General features: G+C 47.9%; 1 protein-coding gene across 1 annotated transcript; it reads right to left on the bottom strand.

The window, feature by feature from the left end:
• Positions 1-423: 423 nt before the first annotated feature.
• LOC306923966 (zinc finger homeobox protein 3-like) lies at positions 424-21,044 on the bottom strand (the record flags this gene model as incomplete). Its single annotated transcript, XM_079502311.1, has 11 exons — positions 424-1,085; positions 1,813-2,478; positions 3,782-8,502; positions 9,122-9,305; positions 12,017-12,127; positions 13,322-13,458; positions 13,558-13,665; positions 14,347-14,560; positions 17,871-18,060; positions 18,436-18,796; positions 19,346-21,044. The coding sequence occupies 11 exons, from the start codon at positions 21,042-21,044 to the stop codon at positions 969-971; spliced, it is 8,508 nt and encodes a 2,835-aa protein (XP_079358437.1). The 3' UTR covers positions 424-968.
• Between the last annotated feature and the right edge of the window lie 1,179 nt (positions 21,045-22,223).

The raw sequence follows: 22,223 nt of genomic DNA, 5'->3' as shown, positions 1-22,223 counted from the left end.
AACATACAAGGTGTACATGTACAACAGAAGACTCATCATTGGCTTGTGAGGGTGGAGCTGCCATCTGCCAGCACCATAACCAGTCCATTGGTACTCAGCTTCGCTGCAGGCCTCACCCTTTTCACCGTACAGACGTCAGCTCTGCAGTTTGTTATTGAAAAAACTAAAACTAAATTAAAAACATGTTGAAACTAAATCCACAGACATGTAAAATTTTGGTTACGAGCTTTGGAATCTGAGTCAGTCTTTACAAAAGCTCTTGGTGAATACATTATGTCCATTTTATTCTGGTTTATTTTTTTTCTCCTCCTTCCTCTGTTAACTGTTTTGTTTGTTCATTTTCTTCTTTGTAATCCCCCCCCCCCCATTCTTCAAGTTTTTCTTTTGGAGTTACTATTTACACTAAAATCTCTTTGACACATTTCTTTGTCCAGCCTGGAAGAAGCTGGGACTACATGCTACACAGCTAGCAGACTAGCACTGTCTGTTTGGAGGGCCCATGGTGGAGTCTGTCATGCAGACTGAGAGGTAGACTGCAGGTCTAGCTGGGCAGTGAGGTCACACACTTGGAGAATGCTCTTTGGACTCTGTGGCATCCGGTTGGTTTTTAATAATCAAGGTGAAGTTTGGTTCTCGTAGGGTTGTTGTTGCGTCTGACTGACTGGTCAGGGATGAGGAGCTCCGGCAGACAAAGGGGAGGACAGGACAGCCCCGGGACAGATAACGGAAAGCATGGTTGGAAAAAGCTGTGGTTGGTTGACAGGACGTGGGTTTGGTCTCTCCATATTTTTTTTGGTTGAGAGAGCTTCTCTTTGGGCCACCGTGGGTCTGCGTCTTTGGGGTGTTCAGGTTACAGGGTTGGCAGCAAAGTGGACAGGGTATAGTTACAGAGGGAGGCATTGAGGAGGGTTCTGGGGTGGTACGTGGGGCGCATGGTGAAAAGGAAGGAAGGAAGCACTGGGACCTCTCTAAGCTCTGTCTCTCTCCCCTGCCCCAGCGCTCAGCTCAGCCTGTTCCCTTTCCGCCGAATCAGAGCCCAGGCTCCTGGCCCTCTTCTCCTTGGCCCTGGCATTCTGGAACCACACCTGCAAAGAGGTTTGCATAAAAATAATATGAAGTCATACTTTCACGGCATGAAACAGCTGAATCTTGCAGGTTAAAGATGGAGTGCCGTGATATTTTTGTACCTTTTCTGTTTTGAATGTGTCTAGTTAATGTGTCTAGTTAATGTGTCTCTAATTATAGACCCCCAGGTGTAACCTAGTTATAATATTCAAATATGTCTTCCCTGTGAATTTTTGGTTTCATCCTGTAAGATGAAAGCCTTTGAGTCAAAAGGCCCAATCGAAATACACCACGTTCAGTGACATCATAACCCTAACCCCTCCCCCATTATCATACAACAGCTTTGGGCGAGGATTAAGTTCAGGTGGGTGGTGCTAAGGTTTATGTGGTGGCCATATAAAAACATAAAAAAAAAATCTTCCTAGTATAATCACGGCACTCCATCTTTAACACTTATTTTGCCCAAAACGTCCCCAGACGTCACACACCCGTAGAAGGCCCAAGAAGTCTGGAGACTCCAATCCATTTTTTGACAGCGGCCGCTGCTGGGCAACGCCTTGCTCTGAGCTCCAGGACATGTTTTGTGCATGTGCGCAGCCATTCACTTCCTTGCTTACAGGCCAACAAAACGTGCTATTATCTCTGAATTCACGGTGCTCTCCATGGTTATGATGCTTTGGTGCTGGGCACTCTAGCGCCTTTATTTTGAAAACGTCTGGGGCATAAAATGTGTTATTGAAACCATACCTGCACTACTCGGTGGGGCAGTCCCAGATCCTGGCCGAGGCCCTCACACTCGTGCCTGTTGGGTGTACGGTGGTTCCTATAGAAGTCTCTGAGCTGGAGGATCTGGAAGTGGCTCATCTGTGTCCGCTGGCGCTGCTGCTGCTGGAGGTTCCTCTGAGCTTGTGTCTCACCCCAGTCAAAGCTGGGACCCCCAGAGCCCTCAGGACTCAGAGTCCCTTGGTCTGTCATGCTGGAGGCCTCGTCACATGGATACTCGTCATCGTCGTCATCAAACTCGTCTTCCTCCTCTGGGTTGTTCAGGTCCATGACCGAAGTGTCAGAGGACATGATGGCCGTCATAGATAGCCCTTTGTTGCCGATGACAAAGCCGTGGTTTGGAATAGGATGGGAGGGGACGGACGGTCCTGGCCTGTCCATGAGAGAGGACATAGCAATGCTCCCCATCTGACCGGGGGACCCATTGCTCATGGACAAATTGTAGCCCGCTCTTTCAGCCTCTGCCCAGTGGCGGGATCTCATGTGGGCATCCAGGGCACTTTTCACTTTGAAGAGGGCTCTGCAGAATGGACAGCGGAGGTGGTTCAGACCCAAACTGAAGCTGGTTCCCAGCCCCGCTGACCGGAACTGGCCCTTTCTCTCCCTGGCTCGTGTGTTCTGAAACCAGACCTGTGAAAAGCAGAAAAAAGTGTTTATATACTGTGTGTGTGTGTGTGTGTGTGTGTGTGTGTGTGTGTGTGTGTGTGTGTGTCTGTGTGTGTGTCTGTGTGTGTGTGTGTGTGTGTGTGTTTTGATTGATTCATTGATTATTTTATTAGACAATAACAAATGCAAAACAGTACAACATGGTACAGTCAAAGCACATTGGTCCAAAGGGATAGCACCGAAGAAAGACCTTGCGGTCTTGTTTCCATTCGGGTCCCATGTGGTCCCGTGTGTGGCACTCGCACCTACGTTGTACATTTTAACCAAATAAGGAGATATCTGAGTCATAGTGACATGTCTATATATGGACGTATCAGGCTTGTTTAGGGTTATGTCTGAATCAAAATGATGTCAGAGGTCCACCCGCCCTCCCATTTTTGTGTGTATGTGTGTCTGTATGAGCACAGAATGTGCTCAGCTGATTGGCTGAGCACGGAATGTGATGTATGATGATGTATGATGATAAGAGCACCCCTCACTTCACACAAGTGTGATCTTTTCATAAATTAATACCCAATTTATATTTCGGAAAAAAATGTAGTGAAAATAACTCTACAAGCTCACAATGTGCCGTGATGCGTCTTGTGAGCATGTTGAATACGTTTTTCTACTTTCACTATTTTGGAAAATGTTTGATAAAATTAAATCCTATAACCAGATGCCCAAAATAGTGAGGCCATGTTGAAAGTTGTTAAGTTTGTCTGAGGATTTATAAATATTTAACCAACTAGATCGGTGCCCGGCTGCAGAGCACCAAGTCGGTAAGGATGGAAATTGGAGATCCAACTTCCAACAGGTCAGGGTACCCGTTCCACCCATCTGTCTGTGTCCCTTTTATGCCAATATATGGAGATTTCTGTATCTGTGTCTCTGTGTCCCTTTATTCCTATATATGGAGTTCTGTCAGGCATGCCCAAATATGGAGTGTTGTGATGTCAGAACAGGCCAGCTTCATATATGGAGCCTGGGCAGGGGAGAAGGAGCACAGAGCTAGACGTTAAAAAGAAGGGACTGGTGTGGAAACAGCTGGAGAGGATGGCCCAAGACAGACGAGGTTGGAACCGACTCATCAATGGCCTATGTTCTGAAATTAATATAAAGGCCTAAGTAAAAGTAAGTAACCAATGAAAAGTAAGAAGAGCTTGTGACTAAACCATATTTGATCCACTGGAACACAAGTCCCTCCCCCCGCCGGCCCCCTTTTGTTTTACCGAAAACTATAATGATTTTGGACATGTTGTTATGTTGTTGAATTGGTGTGTGGTACCTGCACCACGCGTCTCTTGAGGCCCACATCCCGGGCGATGCCTTCCAGGACTCCTCTGGTGGGGTTGGAGTCCGAGCTGTAGCGCTGGTACAGCACCTCCAGCTGCTCTGGGGTGATGGTGGTCCTCTGCCGCTTGTCCCTCCTGTGGTCCTCCTCGGACTCCCTCCCGCCCCCTGGGCCATCACAGCTGACCTCCGACGCAACCTTGGAGCTCGGCTTCATGGAGGACATTGACGTTTGAGACAGGCTGGTGAGAGTGCTGCCGGTGTGTTCGGAGAGCGTGTTCTTGAGGTGCATGTTGTTCATGTGTGGGATCATGGCGTGCGCGGGGTTGCCGTGCATCTGGGGCATGGCGCCCGAGAGCAGCTGGCTGGCTATCAGGGAGTGGTTGGGGTGGAGCATCATGTAAGGCATGTGCCGGTCGGTGAAACCAGGGTGGAGGAGCTGGACCTGAGACTGGGCTGCCAGAAGGTGCCTGGTCTGATGGTCCTGCCACAGCTGGAACGAAGGCAGCGACATGGGGCAGAGGGAACACTGGAACTGGGCCTTGGCTTGTGGTAGGGGCTGGTTCTGTGGTTGGGTGTCAGTGGATATGGCTGGCATAGCATCAGGCTTCCGGGTGCTTGTTTCGGACTCAGTGACTGCGGGGAGGGCTGGCTTTCCTAGTGCTGGACTCGAAGGAGGGTTGTGCAAGTCTTCAGGGTTGGACTGAGATTTAGACAGGGTGGCATTAAGTGTTTTTGGAGAAGAATAGCCACTGGACTGGGATCTCCCTGTGGATATTCCGGGCAGAGATTGAGGCTCAGGTTGCAGCTCAGACTGTGTTGAGGAAAGTATCTGCATAGCGTCACTTTCCTTCCTCTGACTCTGGACTTCTGTAGTGCTGTTTTGGACGGTGGCCTGGCTCCTCTCCGTTTGAACTGAAGTTGTATCATCAACTTGCTTCTTCTTACTAATGGAGGTTGGCTCATTTTTCACCGGGGTGTTTTCACTCTCAGGCGGGGAATCCAGAGCGACAGGTGAGTCAGGGTGGGTGTAATACTCATAGGTCAGATCCATGGAGTTTTCATTCTGATGTTCTCCTTGCCTTTCATCGCCACAGTCATCGTCGTCATTCTTAGAACATCCACCTCTCGGTCTGTGAGTGTTTTCCATCAGGGTCATCGCCTCTGCCCCTTCCTCTGTCCCCCTGTCTTGATGTTTGCGGGCTCTCTGTCTGGCATTCTGGAACCACACGACAATGATTCGGTTGGGGAGGGACAGCAGAGCAGACAGCCTGTCATATTCTTCCTCTCTGGGATAGGGTGTAGCCTCAAACACTCCCTGAAGAGTGTCCAGCTGTTGCTCAGTGAAGCGGGTGCGAGAGGAGCGACGGCCTCTGTGGGCGTCTAGTCTCTGGGGCTGTGGGGAATGGCTGGTAGGGAGCCCCGGGGACACCGACAATGGAACATCTACCAAAGACTGAGTCTGTATCACGTCCTCCTTGGACTCCTCTAGTGCTATAGTGGGTGGGTTGTTAAAGTTGTAGGGGGAGTCCTTATCTCTCTGCCTTTCCTTAAATAGGGTGTTGCGGAACCAGTGTTTAATGACTTTATGAGGCAACCCGGAGAGGGCAGACATCTTGCAGACCTCTTCTTCGCTGGGAAGACTGTTGATGTCGAAGTGATCCCTCAGAACACCCAGCTGCTCCTCTGAGATGCGCGTCCGTGCTCTCTTGTTCTGCTGCTGCTCCGGCAGTGCTGGGCTGGCTTGGGGTTGTTGTCCCAGCAGTACAGGGCTCGTCTGCGACGGCTGACCGAGTAATGTAGAGCTGAGCTGAGGTGGTTGCCCGAGAAATGCCTGGCTAATCTGCTGCTGTTGCCCTAGCAACACTGGGCTGAGCTGGGATTGGTAGAATTTGGCTAGGTCAGAGGTCATGCTAGTATCCAACCAGGGCTGGGACTGAAGAGCCATAGACTGCATCATAACGGGCGAGAGGAGAGACAGTTCCATAGGGAAGGAGAGAGGGGGCAGCGAAAGTTGGGGTAAGGATAGAGGAAGCATGGGAAGTTTGGGTAAGGAGAGAGGTACGGTTTTAGCCTGGGGTGTAGCTTGAGAGCTGACTGGAGGAGGAGTCCTTGCTTCCTCCTGTTGTGGAGATATTTGTGGTTGGAAAGGAGAGGAAGGAGGGGAAGGTACATGCACTGATGCCGGTAGGTCTGTAGCGGCGGCACAAGGATTATTAGGCGTGGGATCTGAAGCTGTGGGTACAGGAGAGGGCGACTGGGGTTTAACTAACTCTGGTAGAGGTTCTGGCTCTGGGGTCGGGGCTGGTGCCGATTCTGGGGTGGCGACATCCGAAGTCTCTGCAGACGTGGGCTGCGCCAGTGGGTACAGCCGGTCGTATTCCTTCCTGTACTCTCTGGAAAACCTCTCCAGCACATTGGTGGGAAACATGAGCCTGTGGATGTACTCTTGGTGGCTTTTCAGCACCAGGGCGTCTGAAAACAGCTTACCACAATCTGTACACTTTTCTCCCTCGCCACAACATTGTGCCTTTGCTGGCTTGTCTTGTTGTTTGTCATACCTTTTCCCCTCCGGCAATCTATCGCCCATTCCATTACCCGCTTCTGCCTGTCCATTCTTCTCGTCGCACTCAACCTTTCCATTCTGTTGTTCCCTAAGGTCGTCTCTCTTCTCATCCAGGCAGACCTCCATCTCTTTAATGTCGGTGTTCTCGTCTTGTCCCTCGGGTGCAGCTTGGAATGCTATCTTTAGCTGGTGTCTCTGTCTGCTCTGTATATATTGCAGGGCCAGCTCATAGCCATAGGTCTGCAGCAAGGCTCGGACAGGCTCCCCATTCACAGCAGCATAGGGCACTCTGGGAGGGAGGAACTCAGATCCAGGATTACTATGGGAAGAGGAAATGTTTGGTTTGGCTTCCTCCTGCTGCCTCTCAATTTTCACAGGAGAAATGGTGATGTCTTTCTTCTCCTCGTGTAGAACGGTGGGTTCTGCCTCCGCCTGGTTACTGGAAGCAGAACTGCCCACTTCATCCTTTGGCTCACACCGCACCTGATCACATGGTTGGGTTACATCTGAGGTACTTGTTTTCTGTGTTTGATCCTGCTCTAGCTGAAGTTTGGGCTCACACACGGCCTCGCTCTTAAACTGCTCTATCAAGGTGTAGTTGGCGGCGTCTGACTGGAAAAGTTCTAGGCTCTTCATAGTAAAATCTGGGTGAAGTTGCATGTCTCCAGAGAGGTAAAAAGGTAAAAGCAGCTGCTGCTGCAAAGATAGCAGGTTTTCTGCTGCTAGAGGGAAGTGTTGCTTCAGGAGGCTCTCTGGGCCAAAGGAAAGGTGCTGCAGCAGTGCTGGGTTAAAGAGCTGGGACTGGAGCAGCGCCGTGTGCTGCTGTAACTGGGCCTGGGCTTGTAACTGGGCCTGGGCTTGTGCCTGGGCAAACTGCTGCTGCTGCTGCTGCAGTAGCATTAGCTGGTTTCTGGATGCCAGCATCTCTGCGACTCTCTTCTTAGCCTGATGGCTGTCGGCCTGTCCGGGGTGGGTGAGCTGTGGCTCAGCTGCTGTGCTGCTAGGGCCTAATAAAGCGGACGTGGAGGGGCTTACTAGATCTTTCCTCTTGGCTAAAGGCAGAGCCTTGGAGACTTCCTCTCTGGTGGTAGCAGCGGTGGAGCCTGATGGGGGTGGAGGCGCCGAGCTGGATGCAGTGTTCTGCGCCGCGCGGGCTCTGGTCTGGTGGAGAACAGAACGAAGGTGGATGTCGAGGGTGGAGCTCTGACTGTAGCCCACACCGCACAGTCGGCAGCGGAACGGCCTGGGGTCCGGGCCCCGAGGAGCCTCAGGGGCGCCACCGGCGAGGCCAGCAGGGCCAGAGTCCTGCAGGGCCCGTCTGGCCCGGTGCAGGTGGGAGACCGAGTTGAAGTGCACCAGGAGGATGGTCTTCTGCGTGAAGGACTCGGAGCATACGGTGCACTTGTAGGGCCGGGACGGGTCCAGAAAGCGGTCCATGCTGGGGTTGAAGCTCTTCTTCACATTATGAGCACCGCTGGGGCCCGACTCGCTGTCCTCCTGCTGCTCCTTCTCCGTCTCCACCAGATCCTGCTCTGCTCCGTCAACCTCGGCGACAATTTCGTTCTCATCAATCTTCCCCTCCTGTCTCTGTTCCTCCTTTCCCTCCATTTCGTTCTCCATCTCTTCCTCATCCTCACCGTCGTCACCTGCTTCTTGACCCGCCTGAGGTGACAAACTAATCTCTTGCTGAACCAGGCAGCTTGTGGCGCTCTGCGCCGCCTGCGTCTGCGCAGCATGGAGGAGCGTGTGCGGCATGCCGTTGGTGTTGTCCGGCTGCGCGTGCGTGTTCTGCATGTGTCTCTGCAGGGCCTCCTGGCTGCGGCAGCGCCTGGAGCAGAGGGGGCACTCTGTCGCCGCCCTCATGGCGTGGTACTGCCAGTGCAGCTGCAGCTTCTCCTGCGTGGGGAACGCAAGGCTGCACCTGCTGCAACGGAACCGGTAACCATGGCGATCGCCGGAGGAGGAGGAGGGGGGAGGCGGGTCGCTGGGCGGGGGGGAGTTTGACGGGGAGGGGGGTGGCGGAAGCTGTGTGGGGGACTGGGGGGGAGCGGGTCTGCTGTTGGAGGGCTGAGCGGCACTATCTTCCAGGGGTGGGGTGAGCAAGGCTGTGACATCTTTGGGCGCGGCTTCATCTTCCTCTGTGTTCTCCACTGCAAAAATAAAGAAATAAACACAAAACACAACAATGTAATTTTGTAAAACGCTCAACATTGACTCAATGCTCGGCACTCAGCCAATCCTAGTATTAAGATTAAATTAATATTATAATATTTGTATTTGGAGTGGTTTGACATTGCTGTTTGATTTTCATCACTACCGAATCAATAAATAATAATGACAATTTTCTGAAAAACCTATGTTTCTATATCAATGGTTCACATTATCTATATCAATGGTTCTCAATTATCTCAAACTCAAAAAATTAGTATGTAATTGGCCACCGACCCCCATCTGAAAATATGTTGTTCCAGGGACCCCCAGAAGCATAGATATGAGTTAAAAACGTTTGCTGTGAAAGAATATATATTCAAACATTTGCAGTTGCACACTATTTTGCACACTATTTTTCTAAAATAGCAGATCTACAGATCTACAAGCTCTGCGCTTGTAGATCTGCTATTTTTCCAATATCTAAAGTTTAAAATAATGGTTAAAGTAGTGAAAAGCTAAGGTGACACAGATGCGTTCCAGGTCTTATGACTAAATGGGTTAAAAACACCTCCATCATGCACATCCAGTCATAATAACATGGCTTCTAAAAACACCAACCGTTGTCTTTTTGGGAGTCAACCGCGATGGCGGGGGAATCTGCTGCGGGGGAGTCATTTGTATTTATGTTATTCAAACGGGAGCTGTTTTTTTGGGAGCGGTTTGAGTGAGAGTCGGTCTCTGTCTGCTGTTCGGTCTCCAGAGGAGGCTCTGGCTGGTCCGTGGACGCGTTGGACGGTGTCACCTGGGGAAGAATCAAAAGTGATGGTCCGTCAGTTTGCGTCTTTCCCTGAGCGTGTCTGCAAATTAGACTCAACGCTGGGACTGAAACATTATTGAATGCTAGTACCCCTCTTTTCTTACCCCAACATTATGAATAAAATATGTTCAATTGTATAATGGAAAATAGCAAGGTGTATAAATATAACAGGGGGAGTGTGTGCGTGTTCCCTGTCCCAATATCATAAAACATTTAACCGTCTGAATATCTAAGTGTGCGGTTACGTCTTAAAACCTCTTGTGTGCTGCACTGCATGCAGCAAAGCACATATATTTTGTAGGAACTGAATGTGGTGCTGGGGATATGCACGGGTCTGCCCTTCAGCTCCAACGACACCCTCTGACATGGCCCGAGGGTTTAATAAAACTTTACTGAGCTGAATAATGAATTTATTTAAAATCGTTCTTCATATAGAGCACCCCGCTCCCCTACCCACCCACGCACCCAACCAACCAACCACCCACCCACATCTCTCTGTCCCTGTAGCTTCAACACAGAGAGAAAATAGTATATCTGCGTGAGCAGCTAGCTAGCCTAAGGAAAGGACAGCCAAAGATGAGATTTACATGACAAGAGTGTTCTCTGCATAACAGCTTCATAAGACACACACACACACACACACACACACACACACACACACACACAGTCATTGCAGAGAAAACTGAAGGTCAGGCTTAATCTAGAGAGCGTAATTGGAAAGCAAGGTACATAATGGCCATCATCACCTCAGTCTGAATTAATGAACCTCAATTACTATCAGAGAGAGTGAGAGAGGGAGGGAGATGAGGGTGGTGGTGGGGAGGGGGGTGGGGGGGTAAAGGGCGTAGGATATGAAAGAGGGGGAGAGGAGAGGGTGAGAGAGAGAGGGTGTGTGTGAGAGACAGAGATAGAGAGAGAAAGAGAGAGAGAGAGAGAGAGGAAGTGAGGGGCAATGAACAAAATAAAAAGAGAGAAACCGCTTTGGAGAGAGAGGATGGGAGGGGCAACGCATTGAGAGAGAGAGAGACAGAGAGAGATTGGGAGACACGGAAGAAGGGAGGGGGTATGAACAAAACACTGGAGAGAGAGGGAGAGAGAGAAGCAGGGAAAGAGACTGCAGCAAACGGAAGGCTAGGAGTAACGGGTGGGTGAGAGGGAGGGAGGGAGGGGCAACAGAGGGGGAGAAAGGGTGAAAAGCGGGCAGTGAAGTGGAGGCAGAGAGAGGGAGAGACAAAGACCACTTAGCATACGGGGGGCCAGGGAGATGGAGGACGGTGATGTGGATAGATGACCAGTCTTTGTTAGCTAGAGAGACACAGTAGAAAGCACTGGGGCCCCCCCTCTTTTAGCTTGACTGCACTTCTGGTAATAGAGGGCTACTTAAACATGCATTATAGAAGCACTGGCTTTTTCCCCTCAGTCAGTCAGTCAGTCAGTCATCTCAGTCAGTCAGTCAGTCAGTCAGTCAGTCAGTCAGTCAGTCAAGCCCCTCTCCGTCTCTCTCTCTCACACACTCCCTCTCTCGCTCTTCCATTCTGAAAGATGTACACACACATACACAGCATGCACGGCTGCATCGAAGATGATAGCGGGAGCTACTTAAACATGCATTAAAAAAGCACAGCCTTTCTCTCTGGTGCCTTCTTAATGGAATTGTCTCCCTACATTTCACTACCCCCCTCAACACACACAATCTCTCACACACACACACACACACACGCACGCACGCACACGCTAGCTATGGCTGCTCATTTCCTCCCGCTTTCTGACCAAGGTACGCAGGATGAGTACACAGTCAAATCCTCTGCGTCTATCTATCCATTTGTAACTCTGAGAGTGTACAAAATGCACCCCCTTACGGGTCCATTTATTTAAATTTGTACACTTGCAGAGCGAAAATACCCTGAGGATTTTACTGTGTACTGTACACCCTTATGGGGTCCATTTGGTTAAATGTGTACTCTTTCATAGTTAACGTACACTGAGGATTTTCGCAGGGACAGATTGGCATTCCGACGCACCGCCATTCCGTATATGTGGCTTACGTGTGCGGTTAGGGTTAGGGACAGGGTTAATAGTAATGCGTTTGTATCAGTGTTGATTTTGTCAACTAATACTATGACGAAATATTTTCCTCAACTATGTTGTGAGCTTGTAGATCTGATATTTTCAGCAAGTGGAAAAACATTACGTCATTACGACGGCATCAAGGCCCGCCAAAATACTATCGCCTTTATTTTAATATTTTTTGTAGAGGGATAGATTGAAAGTGGGCTGACAGGAAATGGGGAGAGAGATGGGGGGGGGGTGACATGCAGTAAAGGCCATCGGGAAAACTAGACTAACACTAAAACTTTCCAGGTGACTAAAATGTGACCAAAACTAAATGAAAACTATTCAAGAGACTGTGACTAAAACTAAAATCAAAATTTGCTGTCAAAATCAACACTGGTTTGTATTGGGGCGGAGTGGCTGGATGGTCTCCCCCAGAGTTACTGTCGAAGTGTCCTTGAGCAAGACACTGAACCCCAAATTGTTCCCGATGTGCTAGTTTGTGCCTTGCATGGTTCCTGCAATGGTGTGTGTGAATGGGTGAATGTAATGCACAATCTCTGTAAAGCGCCTTGGATAAAGGCGCTATATAAATGCACCATTTACCATTTATTGTTGTTTCACACAGACATGCAAGTGCTTACCACGCTGATGAGCTTCTCCATGCAGTCCTGGGCCACACTGTGCAGGTGCGTAAGATGTCCTTTCAGGTGTGGGAATGGGAGTTTGACCTGGCACAGAGGGCACTGGACAGTCTGAAACAACACAGTGTGGTCAGAAAGACCTTTAACCACATTAAAGGAGAGTTCCGCACTAGCCATTTTTTTACTGAATTCCGTTGATAGTGTGTATATGGACCACTGTTATGGCGGGAAAAAATAAGATATATAAGGCGCTGTTCCTTTAGGAAACGGTGGGCAGACCTAACACTGGATCTCCTGGATGCGGAAGTAAAATAACAACATTCCATGGACTCGTTTTCCACATCATCTAGAACAGATGTAAACAAACAATGTATATATATTGCGCGATTGAAGAAGAGATCTAGCGTTTACTTTTATCCCGAGCAAGCAGGCAGGCTCTATTCGCTCAATGGTAACAATTTCAGCACTTGAGTTGCGCAGGAAACCGGGTTCAAATCCAGGGTAGAAGAGGAAAGTTACATAGGGCAGTCATTATGATTCATCTACTGTATATCAGTGGTTTTCAATCAGTGGTCCGTGGACCATCAGTGGTCGTTGCAGTGGTTCCAGGTGGTCCCCAGCTAAATGATGGAGAGTTGGTAACGCAAGAGGCTAAAAGTCATCAAATGGTGGTCCATGGCTCAAATGCCCAATAAATAATGGGCCTAGATGTGAAAAGGGTTGAAAACCACTGATCTTTCGGATTAGTTTTCTATTATTTGTGCCACTATTTCTGTATTTCTCACTTTGTAGGCTACTGGAAGCAAATATATATATATTTTTTTTACCATAAGCCTTGTCTTTTTAACGTCTCCGTTTGGATGTAATGTTCTGCACTGGTGACAACGTGAATTTAATGGTATATCTGCATCATTACAAGTAAGACGCGCAAACGCGGGAAGCGAACGCAGCTCGTAAATTGCAATAACAACAATTGGAATAAATTACGTACTTTTTAAGGTTTTTTAAGTTAAATGTTTTTTTAAGTTTTTCCTTTTTAAGTTTTTCCTTTTCCTTTTTCCTTTTTTGTGTGTGTGTGTGTGCGTGCGTGCGTGCGTGCGTGCGTGTGTGTGTGTGTGTGTGCGTGCATGTGTGTGTGTGTTTTTGTGTGTGATACAGCTGCGCCCTCTGGTGGTGGGCGGGTGGTGTTACAGCGTGACACACACACAGACAGACATGATCTGCTGCGTCTCATAGTAAATGCTCACTGCGTTCGCAATAATTACTTTCGAACCCACTTTTATGGTAAAATACTGCCATGTTCACCTGCTGGTTCTCAGTTTGCTGGTGTATTCTAGGGCGTTTAGGTGAGAGGGGCTTTTCTATTTCCTCAAACCCAGAGGATGGACGCTTGACTGGAGGAAGCCAGTCTCTCTTCTCCCTTTCATCGCCAAGGGTTTCATCTTTAATAGGGAAAAAACATATACAGTAGATTAATTAAAAAATAATGTATTTTGAAATGTAATACAATTGAATGGTTTTAGAGGTAGATGCAACCCAACCTATTTCTTTAGGAATCTGCTTCACCCCCAGGTTCCATGTGTCTTTGGTTTGGTCCAGAGGTCCAGTGGTGGTCTCACAACAAGGTTCCATGTCCTCGCTCAACTCTCCTGGGGACGGGGGTAAGTCAAATAATCGTATTAACTTGCATACGTGGTTGTACATATGTCCTTGCCAGGTCTCTGGCTAATGGCAGTTTATATGACCCTCTCTCGACAGCACCACTGAATAAAGACCAATGTCTTCCAAGCACACTCCACTCCCCTCGCTTGCCTCCGTACCCTATTGATCAGGAATTGATTCTTCATTAGATTCCCCTTCAGAGGTGGAGTGGAGTTAATACAGACTTAAAGCACATCAGTTCACCCCGATAGGGATAGGTCTTAATCCACACAGAGACGAGACACCGGATAGACCTCATTCGCAAAACAAAGTGCTGGGACTATTAATCTCTGTGGTTAAACTGGCAAGTGACACACTCCAAAGCATGGCAGTCCTTTACATTTATCTCATGTACTGTTTTCTTTGCTGACCAGCTGACGCCCTCCTCTCTGTTTCCAAGGGATTCTATTGGTCCATTGATTAGCAGGTGCTAGTTAGCTGTTGTCGGGGGTGATTGGGGATGTAACAAGGATGTGTATCGACTAATCAATTTACCTGATCAATATCTGACCAACAGCCATTATTCATTTTCTTTTCATGTTATTCCTCTGCCCTGTCTCTGATGTGAGCAAACACAGGCGCACTCTCTCTCCTTTCCACATAATACAATTCATACAGAGCTGTCGTACCAGTGACATCGTCAGGGCTTTTCCTGATGGTAAAAATGGCTGCCAGCTCCTCTCCTCCCATTGGCTGCAGCTGTAGCAGGCCCTCCCTCTGTTGGTGAGTCGGCGTTTGGCTGTGTTTCAGTAGTTGGAGTTTGGACAAGGACGAATGGTTACAGAGTAGACAGTGGAACATCCACGAGCCTCCGTCAACCTCACCATCATACTGCTGCAGGAACTGCAAAAACACACAGAGAGAAAATAATGCAAAACACAATTAGAATATGTTGCTTCACTATAAGTCTGTAAAATGGTTAATTGTTCTTAACACTTTACCCGCCGGGATTAATTAATTATTATTTCTTGTCCACATTTGGAGTTACATGGCCTAACCTATAACAACCCTAACCTCTACCAAAGTGGTCTTGCACTTTAAACACTCCACCAGAGAGGGAGTTTTCTTGTTTGCTTTAACTCAGGGGTGGGCAACTTTGAAGATGGAGAGGGCCACTATATTTCCACACTCACTCCAGAGGGCCACATTGCATATACTGTCTCATCAAAAATAGCAGATCTGGGCGCCCGCTGGCCTAGTGGTCCAGGCGCATGCCACATATAGGCTCTGGCCTGACAGCGTGTTGCGTGTTCGAGTCCCATTCATGACAACCTTTGCTGCGTGTCTCTCCCCTTCTCTCTCTCCCTCTTTCCTGTCTGTCTTCACTGTAACTATCAATAAAGGCACAAAAGCCAAAAACAAATCTTAAAAAAAAAAAGAAAAGAAAGAAAGAAAGAAAGAAAGAAAGCAGATCTACAAGATCTACAAGATTTGAATTGAAATCTTGAATTCTTTTTTTTGTGCTATTTTTTAGTTGGAATCCTGAAAATATATATTTTTTAATTTCAAATGCATTTAGTTATACTTATGTTATATATGAAATTAAATGCACATACATTGGACATAAAAAGACAACATTGTATTAGTCCTTAAGCTACTCATTTATAGACTGAAGTAATTAAAGCAGGTCATGTTTGCATGTTTAGAATTGTAACAGCTGAAATCAATAATATATCAGTATTCCGATATGAACCTGAAAGTGGGGGCCGCCAGTTGCCCATGTATGCTTTAACTGACAGTGGAGAGACAATAAAATGTGGACAGGCAGGAAGGATGACATGCAATACATGTCCTGAGATAGGAATTAAAGCCAGGATGTTGCGGCTATGTGGTCTGCACACTGACATGTTTAAGCCACCGAGAGAGTGATTTAAACGTAAAGGACCATGCCAGCTGTCTGGCATGTTTAGCCAACTGACTAAAAGACTCAAGGTATACTTGACTGCACTGCCGACCATGAAAAATCAACTTGCTTGAGATAGGTATTTCAACACAGTAAACTTCATGGTTCCTTTATTGTTGTGTTTTAATGTGTTTTATGTGGAGTCATTTGGAAATAGCCCCTTGAGACTTACAAATAAAATGAGAACATTCATGTGACGGGATGTTTTGTCAGCTTGTAGAGCTGCTATTTTTGCAATAAAAAGTAAAACAATACAAAAACAGATTTTTCTTTTTACATTTAGAAAGTTTGACCAAAATAGGGACACCGGGGCAAATCAATGGTTAACTGCATGTCTAAACAACACTGACTCAATTATTCAGGTAAGTCTGGTAAGTAACGTTTTAATGATGGAGGGGAAACGCTATTAACAGGATATTAGAGGCGCACGATTATGAAATTATGACCGATATCCGATTATTTGCAGGGTCATAGCTACCGATACAGATTCTGACAGATTCCGATATTATACGGATTTTGCTGCCTTCAAACATTAGAAATACACAAAACAAAAGCGACAGAGCCATTGAAGGTCACATTATTATGGCGTTATCAATATCTGTGACTGATCAGACACCGATATGGCCGATTTCGATATGCTACCAATTATATCTTGCATCACTAGAAATAATCTTCATGTACACTATGGCCAAAGCTGTGGACAGACAGTGATTAGTACTGGCAGCGGGATGGTCCTAGAAGACCCAGGGGGGTCCCCAAATTATTTTGAGGGGCTTCATGTGCTCAACACTCAACAGTAAAGTGTCAATTTAAGGACTTTAGACCTATTTGATACAAGAGAAAAACTAGAAAAAGTGCCCCCCGGGGCACAGGTCTCCACTAGGGCAGGTCAGGTTATGGCCTCCTGGTGGCGGTATAGTGGGTGGGATATATTCCTCAGCCTAGTAGGAAAGTGCGTGAAAGATTTCACGTAAATTCCTGTAGAGATAGTGTATAGCATGAGTAATGTAAAGAAATGGGGTTTGCTAAAATCCACCTGTTGGTGGTGCTACAACAGGTCAATGTGAAAAGGGTGGGATCCTCTAGCCTAGTAGGAAAGTCTGTAAAAGATTTCACATAAATTGCACGCTGTGTTCATGATTTGAGGCTTTTTTTTCCTAAACGGGCCAATCCTGCAAACTTTGAAAGCCAATGTTAGCCAATTAGGATGGAATCTGAAATATCGGACAGGTCCGTCTTGAACACCTGACTATAGAGCGTCGCAGTCCCGCCTCCTACCCTGGACCAGGAAATGAAACCCAATGCATTTTTCCCATAGACATTTCTTAAAGTATTTATTTAAAGACGGTTACGCCGCGGACAAAGCCAACTCGAGTCGTGACAACTCATGACAACACAAACAATATTTTGGACCAAACAAATAATTACAAAGAAGAAAAACAACAAAAAAAGTGTTGTAACCTGCCGTTTTTTTCTTCTTTCTAATTATTTGTTTGGTCCAAAATATTGTTTGTGTTGTCATGAGTTGTCACGACTCGAGTTGGCTTTGTCCGCGGCGTAACGGTCTTTAAATAAATACTTTAAGAAATGTCTATGAGGAAAATGCATTGGGTTTCATTTCCTGGTCCAGGGTAGGAGGCGGGACTGCGACGCTCTATAGAGATAGTGTGTAATGATTTACGGGATTTTTGGACAGAATCTGGAGGAGTAATATAAAAAATGTGTTTTACAAAAGTCAGCCTCCTGGTGGCGCTATAACAGGCCGTTCTGGACAATTTGGGGCCAAGGTTCATCGTTGGCATCCAGGGAGTGTGTGTGCAAAATTTGGCATCGACCGGGTTAACGGCACCGGAGATTAGCTGGTAACAGACGGACGGACAGACACACACACAGGCACAAGGACGGAGTGCAAAACATACAAGCGACAATAAGACCATTACTGCGTCAAAACTTCAAAAGTATAATATATAATTGGTCAAATATTACCTAAGAAAGAGGCCACCCCTTAACCCTTATCCCTAAACTTATTTGCCATTTTTTACTATTTTAAAAAACCTTTTAAAATAGTTCAAATAACTGATCTACAAGCTCACAACGTGTAGATGTAGATCGGCTAGTTGAACTATTTTAAAATGATTTTCAAAATAGTAAAAAAATGGAAAATAAGTTTAGGGATAAGGGGTAAGGGTGGTGCAAGATGGAGCCCCTTAAGTTGAGTGTATCTTGCATTTGTTTGTGTGTAGTACTGACTCTGTAGACCCTGACGCTGGCCTGGTGGTGCGCGCTGACCGAGTGTCCCCGGAGCTTCTCCAGGCTGCCGGTCACGTAGTCACACAGGCTGCACCGCAGCTGTACCGGGTTGCCCTTGGCGAGGAGGGCTGCTCCCTCCGGGCCCCCCCTGTCAGCTCCGCCCTCCTGGAGGTGAGCGGCCAGCTGGTACCTGCATGGCAGTGGTGGAAAAAGTACTCAATTGTTTTACTTAAGTGAAAGTATCAATACTGCAATGTAGAACTACTCTGTTACAAGTAAAAGTCAGGAATTCAAAAAGCACTTGAGTAAAAGTTCAAAGGTATTAGAATGTACTTAACACATTCAGGACAGGAGCCTCTTTTTTGGTGTGGTTTGGGCTTTAGAGCCCAACCACACCAAAGGTTTGAGACGGGACGACACTGTTTTAGCGTTCGTCCCAGTGGTGTGATATGTCCTGTTGCACGTCGACCCACATCGACCCACATCAACTGTTTGGTTGCAAGGAGTTGCATGGCGACCCTTTGGTGTGGTTTGGGGCTAGGTTTATTACACCACTGGTACCTACCTGGTGCGGTGTCTGTCCGTCTGGCAGTGCAGGGAGAAGTTAGCCCTCAGCGGGGTGGTGTAGCCGCACAGCCTGCAGTGGCAGCCACCGGCGACCAGGGAGCACCATTCGGACTGGGGCAGGGAGCGTGGGGCGTTCAGGTGCTGCTCTGCAGACTCCAAGCTGTCGCAGGAGAAACTAGAGCACACCAGGCACTGGAACACACCTTGGGAGAACGGTGTGGTGGTGGTGGGGGACAGGGAAGAGTCAGGGGGGGGTGAAGGGGAGGGGGACGGGGAGGGAGTGAGCGCCGAGCCGAGGGTGACCGCTTGCTCTGGGACTTGTTGACTGGTCAGCCGCATGGTCAGGGACAACTCGCCACCTTAAAACATAGACACGCAGAGAAACAAAGAAAGACAAATCATTCTGATTTTTATTAAACTACCTTCTTCAGTTCAATTATATGAAATCACAGCATAAATTAGCCATTAAAGGACCACTTCACCACTTTTCAACCTATCTTCATATAATTGGTCCTCACTAATAATCATGATGAAATAGCTTGTTTTCTACTAAGTCTGTGTCTCATAGGAGGGCTGTGGGCAGTTCAGAAACATGTCCACCAGTGACATCATCGATGGGGATTCCAAGCTAATAGAAACTGCAGGTTTTCTATTCCTGAAAAGTGTGAAAATGGAAGCCATCATTCTCACGATAATAAAAATACGGTATATTCTTTTGTAAATCTGCCTAACAAAGATGTCAGTGGTGGACGGGTTTCTGAACTGCCCATGGCCCTCCTATGAGACATAGATCGAGTAGGGAAAATGTTGTGGTATTTTATCATGAACATTAGTGAGGACCAATTATACGAAGATTGGTTGAAAAGTGGTGAAGTGGTCCTTTAACGATGAACATCATGATTCCTCACCTGTGTTTTGCAGGTGTTTGAGCTGAGGACTCAGAGTCCTGCAGTGGGACAGATAGTAGCCTCTCTGGAGCCGCAGCATGTTGTGCGTGTGTTTCTCGCTGGTGGTGTGTATGCGCAGGTTGCGGGCGATGCTGGTCTCGTAGTCGCACACGTCACAGCGCCACCGTTTGCCGTGGGAGGTCGGGTTTTGTGCGGGTGGTTGCGTGACCTTGCCACCGGCGGGCTGGGCAACGGGCGTGTGCGTGGGGAGCGCGACCTTGTACGACTCGTCCGCCATGTGGCCGTTGGCGGAGCCTCCTGCGTTGTGGAGGGTGGCGTGGGAAGCGTGCACGTGGCCGTTGGAGAGTCCCCCGCTCTGCACATTGTTCAGGTGTTTGTCCGACTGCATGTGTATGCTGAGGTTGCCTTTCGATGAGGTAGCGTAGTCACACACCTCGCAGCGGTAGGGCTTGTAGCCACAGGCGTAGGTCTCGCCACGGGCCAGGCGAGGGTGAGGCTTCCCCGAGTTGCAGTACCCACACGCGCCTCGCGTGGCACCGCCACACACACACTTCCCCCCGGAGTTGCCGCACACACACTGGCCAGCCGTCTCGGGGTGTTTCTCCTTCATGTGGACTTGCAGTGTATGCTGGGACTTGTAGTGCCAGTTGCACTTGGGACATTTGAGCGTCTTGCAGGAGTTGCGTGAGTGCATTATGGTCATGTGGCTAGTCAGGGAATTGGGAGAGAGGTCTTGGTTGAGGTTTTTAAGGACAGCTTCCGCGTCTTCTCCCCCATCTTTGTCTCTCTCGTCATCCACCTCTTTCTCTACCTGGCTGTCATTTGGTTCTGGAGCTTTGGCACCAACTCCATTAGCAATGGAAGTGTGAGGAACCCCTGCCGACTCATCATCCTCAGCGGGTGCATCGTCAGACTCTGTGCCCGCCAGGGGGAATGCCAGGGCAAACTGCTGGGACTTAAAGCTCTGAGGAAACCCAGAAATCCAGCCCTGATCTCCCCTAATGTCTTTTAACTCTGTCTCGCTCAGCAGGGCGGAGGAGGAGGAAGGACAAGTGAAGTGCTTTGGAGAGGCGGAGAGAAGAAGGGAGGGCTTTGGAGAGGTGGAAGGAGAAGGGGAGGGCTTTGGAGAGGCGGTTGTTTTGCTGTCGGGTGTGCCGCTGGCCATTGCAGTGCTGGAAGAAGAGCTGTGCTGGCTCTGTTGAGGTAATAAAGAACATTTGGATTTGGTTTGGCTTTGGTTTGAGATGGCCTCCTCCTCTTCCTTCTCTCCGTCTCCGCTGCCGAGGGCTGCTGGGAGGCCCCCGGCGAGTGACTCCGCTCCCACGCCTGCATACACCTCCTGTTCTTTCTGCTCTCGCCCTAAAGGATATCCGTCCCCGTCGTCTTCCCTCTGCTTCTTCTGACACCCTACGTTCCCCTGTAAATGTCCGCCTGCTCCTTTCCCCTCTCTCCGCTGCAGGGTCTCTTCTCTGGCCTGGAACCCCTCTGCCCCCCCCTCCTCCTCATCCTCTTCCTCCTCCCAATGAGGAGGCCGGGTCAGGGGCTCTTTGGCAGGGGCCGAGGCTGAGGTACGAGAAGACAACCCCTGCTCAGGAATGACCGCCGGGGTCAGGAGAGGAAGAGATAAAGCCTGGGGGCTGAGGTCAGCATCTCTCTCCTCTCCCCCCCCTCCCTCCCCTCCTCCCTCACTGCTGTCCATACCACAGGCTACAGCAGCCACTCATCACCACCCCACCTGTATGAGAGAGAGAGAGAGAGAGAGAGGAGAGAGAGAGAGAGAGAGAGAGAGAGAGAGAGAGAGAGAGAGAGAGAGAAAAAAGGAAAATAAACAATGGAGAAATAACAAATGCACGTGTGAGTTCAGGTAAATAATATTGCATAACACTGGAGGCCATTGATTAGGGTCCCTGGGTATCGTCTGTTCAATACAGCCTTCACAGTGTGCAACACACAGCCACGGTTACTCAGGGGTTAGCGTTAGCCCTTAATGGGAAAATCAATAGCATGAGCGCTAAACTAGGTAGAGGAATGCGGGTAAAGGCTACACGGGAGGTCTATAATATTCCTTAGGGGATTGGATTATATAAAGAACCAAAGACTTCCAAGCTAAAAGGGGCTTCGACTAAATTGCCATGCTTAGATGAAAGAGGATAGAGGAACATGGTTTTAAGCCTGTGTTAGATTCACTGCCTGGTACAGAGATCAGTACTGAAATGTTATGGGAATCATATGGAACTACGCGTAGCACAAACGGTATCACCCACACTCTGTAATTACGTAAGTAAAGACTAAAGAGAAGAGAATACACAGACACTTAAGTGGAATTGTATATAATTCATATTGTGTACATTATGAATGAATGTAATGTATATAATGAAACCTTTTTTTCCAAGTAGGTTACAGTTTTATTAATTATGAATGTATATATTGTGCAAGTGGTAGCAGGACTGTACATTTGTTTTGTAACATAAAAATCACACCCGTGTGAAGTGAGGGGCGCTTTTATCGTCGTACATCATCATGACGTAAAATATATGCCAATTTGCTCACTATGACGTAAAATTCTCCTTTCATTGTCAATGGGAATTTAATGTTTGTTTAAGATGAAGTTTGTGGACGACGGTAACTAAAAGCTGGATGTACAAACAATATACAATTTTCTTTTTTTAATGTAATAGCATGTTTATAAATAACAACCATTGATTTTTTTTCTCTCCCTTTCACGAGAATCAAATTTAATCACACAGCCACACAGGTGACCATATTGGCTGTCAAATCAAGGACATAATGAAAATCCCCAGAATTGAAGTGATGAGCTTTTGCAGATGATGTCAACAGCAATTTAAGACAAAGTCAATACATCAGTACAATGCCTTCT

The sequence above is a fragment of the Electrona antarctica genome (genome assembly GCF_951216825.1).
Source record: "Electrona antarctica genome assembly, chromosome: 5".
NCBI lineage: Eukaryota > Metazoa > Chordata > Actinopteri > Myctophiformes > Myctophidae > Electrona > Electrona antarctica.
Note: the sequence above shows the minus strand (reverse complement) of the source record. Positions and strands in the feature narration are given on the sequence as shown.